The following is a 3291-nucleotide window of genomic DNA, read 5'->3' as shown; positions in this document are numbered from 1 at the left end:
CGGGGGCGGCGGTCTAGGTGTGTGTTGGTCTGTCGGTCTCCACGGCGGCCATGTCGGCAGCGGGGGGAACGTCGAGATGGGCTCGGTGGGTGACTCCCACGGCGGCCAGTGAGTCGCCGGCGCGTCCGTCTCCGTCACAGCGCTCGTCTCGTGCGTCGGCATGGTCTCGTGCGTCGACGTGGTCTCGTGTGTCGGCATCGTCTCGTGCGTCGCCATGGTCTCGTGCGTCGCCGTGGTCTCGTGTGTCGGCATCGTCTCGTGCGTCGCCATGGTCTCGTGCGTCGCCGTGGTCTCGTGCGTCACCATGGTCTCGTGCGTCGGCATCGTCTCGTAGGTCGGCACCGGCCATGTGCCGCTCTCGGTGACGCCGGGCTGCTCCGTGGGGTCCGTGTCGCACTCCTCGCGCTGCACTGGTGCGTACCCTGCGACAAGGAGGGGAGGTCCCTGCGTCACGCACTCGGCCGAGCCGCGCCCGCCCCCGCCCGAGAGCAACAACAACTCACTCCTCTCGGTCATGCAGTTGAAGTACTTCATGTCGCAGATGTCGGCGAACAGGAAGATGTCATCCTCCCACCGGGCGCACACGACCCCGGCAGGGCCCAGGATCTCCTGCGGCGCGGAGCCCACCGGCTGCCCCCGGGGCCCGTGGGTCACGTGGGCGTCGCGGGGCACGCGGGCGCCGCGGGGCAGCCGCTCCTTGCACCGCAGGCCCGTGCACTCGAGCGGGTCCCGCCCCGGCACTGCGGCACCAAGTCAACACACTGTAAGAGAGTGTCGTGCAATCAACACCCACACACGCGTGTTGTGGGGTACTCTTTTCACGGTTCTTCGTTTTTCACGAACTCGCGATTAGGAAGTTAATGTTTTCGGGCCGCCGTGGGTAAGTGTCGCCCAGTGGGTAGTACAACTTTTCCCAGTGAGGTAACTTTACCACTGCGTCTAGGGCGCCGTGAAAGAAAGGTACCCCACGCAGTTCGCGTATGGCAGGCCGCTCCGAAAACGTACGGCCGCTTTTGTACTCACAGCTCGTGTCGAGTGATATTCTCGGCTTCTTCTGCGTCGGCGCGGCGGCCAGCCGTATCAGGTGCAGCAGGTGCAGCAGGTGCAGCAGCTGCAGCAGGCGGTGCTGGCGCAGCAGGCGCGCGGGCCTGGCGCGCACGCCCAGGCGCAGCATGGCGCGGCGGCGGCGGTGACGGCGCCCCCGTCACCCCGTGACGAGGAGCTACGGGGCGCGCTCGTGTGACGGGGCGCGGCGGGGCGGGCGCCGTCGCAGAGGTGGCGACCACGGCGCCCGGCGTCTGACGCGCCTAGCCTGCCGCCGGCCTCTGACCATGCCGACTATCAGCGTGGCCCCGCTGCGTGGACTGGGCCCGCGAGGCCCGCGCAGCACCACAGGCCGCGCTCGGCGCCCGCCAGCCTCGCGACGGCGAGGGGCCAGCGGGGGGAGGGGGGAAGGGGAGGGGGGCACGCCAGGACCCGATGACGTCGGTTAAACTTTTCATAGGTACACTGTCGCTCGCTGCTTTGTTTCTCATTTTCGGCGGCGCACTCTTACTTGTTTGGGCGTCACCTCGAAAATCGTCGATGCTGAGTGAGATGAAAGCGTGTGTGTGTTCGAGCCGGGAGGGTGCCTGCGCCCGGAGCTTCGGACTATGTGAGAATATCGAACACACTGACTACTGAGCATCAGTCTTGGTTTTTATTTCGCGTAGCTGCCGAGACCCTGCTGCGGCATCTGCTGCGGCATCTGCTGCGCCTGCATCTGCGCCATGTCGCCGTAGCCGCCCTGGCCGGCGTACGCCTGGGGCGCGGCCTGGGACTGCGGCATGGCGGGCAGCACGGGGGGGATGAGCGGCTGCGGCGGCGGCGGCGGCCCAGGAGGCGGCGGCGGCGGCATCATGGCCTGCACGGGCGGGGGCGGCGCTGGCGCCGACTGCAGTTGTTGTGAGGGCGGTGGCGGTGGCAGCGCGGCGCCGATGGCGACCTGTGACCCCTGGTACGGGGCGAGTCCGCAAAGTGAGCTGTCCACCCGCTGGTACACTGCGACATGCCCATTAAAGATTTCCATTGTCAACAACAAAAACACTTATTAACAAATTTGATGAATTTTTTGCACAGTTGTAAAGTTAGCGTCTTAATTGTAGAATATTTGTCAGTAAAAATCGCCAGTGTTTACGTTCAAGCGATGTACCCGGCCCGGCAGGCAACGCACCTCTCTCGGTCATGCAGTTGAACCACAGCAGGTCACAGATGTTGGCGAACACGAACATGTCGTTCTCCCAGACGCCGCAAACCATGGCCGCGTCGCGCTCGACCGACTTGAGCCGCTCCATGCAGCGCATGCCGTTGCACGACCTAAAGTCGCGCGCTGCAACCGGGTGTCTCGTCAGTACGTAGCAAAAGTGAGGTTTTTTTTAAAAATTATAATAAGAAAATAAATTATAAAATATTGTAGAAACAGAGAATGGTTTTCTTTACAAACAGAGTGTGAGTGTTTGAAGTGGGTACCTACCGGTGTACCTGAGCACGGCCTCGTACAGCCCCTGCGCGAGCAGGCTACGGCCGTGCAGCCCCGTGCCGTTGGCGTGGCCGTGGAGGCCGCGGCCCTCCGTGCCGTTGGGGGCGGCGTGCGGGGCGACGTGCTGAGGGGAGGGTCCGACCTGCACCCCGGCGACGGCCCCCGGCACGGCCGCGGCCCCAGCCAGGGCTGCCGCCACGGCCACGGGGGCGCTCTTGAGCAGGTCCGACACGGGCGCCGGCGAGGTCGCCGCCGAGGCCATGTGCGCGGCCAGGCTAGAGTGCGGCCCGGGCGTGCTGGCGCTCGCCTTGGCCTCGGCCGGCGCGCCCGTGTGCCCGGCCAAGGCCACGGGGGCGGGCGACGAGGCCGCGCCGGCGTGCTGGGCGCTGTGGATGACCACGGTCACGGGGGCCGGCGTGGCCGCGGCCGCCGTCGCGTTGTGCGGGTGCGCCGTGGTGGGGCTGGCCGACGTGGAGCCCGCGGCGGCCGCCGCCGTCACGGCCGCCGCGGCCGCCGGGGTGGAGGCGGCGCTGGCCGCGAGGGTGGTGGTGGCGGGCGGCGCGACGGCGGCCGCCGGGCTGGCCAGCCCCGACGGCTCGGCGCTCATGGCCTCAATGACGACGGCGAGCAGGGCGGCCACGTGCAGGGCGAGGCGCGCCCGAGGCCGGGGCGCCGGGCGGTGCGCCATGGGCGGCGCCATGGGCAGCGGGGCGTCTGCACGGTGCGCGCGGTACTGCCCGGGCACTGCCGGTGCTCTGCGCCGCCCCCCGCTG

General features: G+C 67.8%; 1 protein-coding gene across 1 annotated transcript; it reads right to left on the bottom strand.

Moving 5' to 3' along the window:
- Positions 1–1677: 1677 nt before the first annotated feature.
- On the bottom strand, positions 1678–3282 carry LOC127749892 (mucin-1-like). Its single transcript, XM_052269878.1, has 3 exons — positions 2513–3282; positions 2213–2368; positions 1678–2040 (listed from the first exon to the last, which is right to left on the bottom strand). Exons 1-3 carry the CDS (start codon positions 3216–3218, stop codon positions 1700–1702), a joined length of 1203 nt encoding a protein of 400 aa, XP_052125838.1. The 5' UTR covers positions 3219–3282; the 3' UTR covers positions 1678–1699.
- Between the last annotated feature and the right edge of the window lie 9 nt (positions 3283–3291).

The sequence above is a fragment of the Frankliniella occidentalis genome, unplaced genomic scaffold (genome assembly GCF_000697945.3).
Source record: "Frankliniella occidentalis isolate FOCC.00 unplaced genomic scaffold, Focc_3.1 Scaffold5, whole genome shotgun sequence".
Classification (NCBI taxonomy): domain Eukaryota; kingdom Metazoa; phylum Arthropoda; class Insecta; order Thysanoptera; family Thripidae; genus Frankliniella; species Frankliniella occidentalis.
This window is presented reverse-complemented; position numbering and strand designations above follow the sequence as displayed.

Bases quoted from the DNA above. Each gene is read 5' to 3' on its own strand.
- LOC127749892 (XM_052269878.1), bottom strand. From the start codon at position 3,218: ATGGCGCCGCCCATGGCGCACCGCCCGGCGCCCCGGCCTCGGGCGCGC. The intron at 2,369-2,512 runs GTAGGTACCCAC...ACCCGGTTGCAG, and splicing joins GGCCGTGCTCAGGTACACCG to CGCGCGACTTTAGGTCGTGC. The intron at 2,041-2,212 runs GTGCGTTGCCTG...GGCATGTCGCAG, and splicing joins CAACTGCATGACCGAGAGAG to TGTACCAGCGGGTGGACAGC.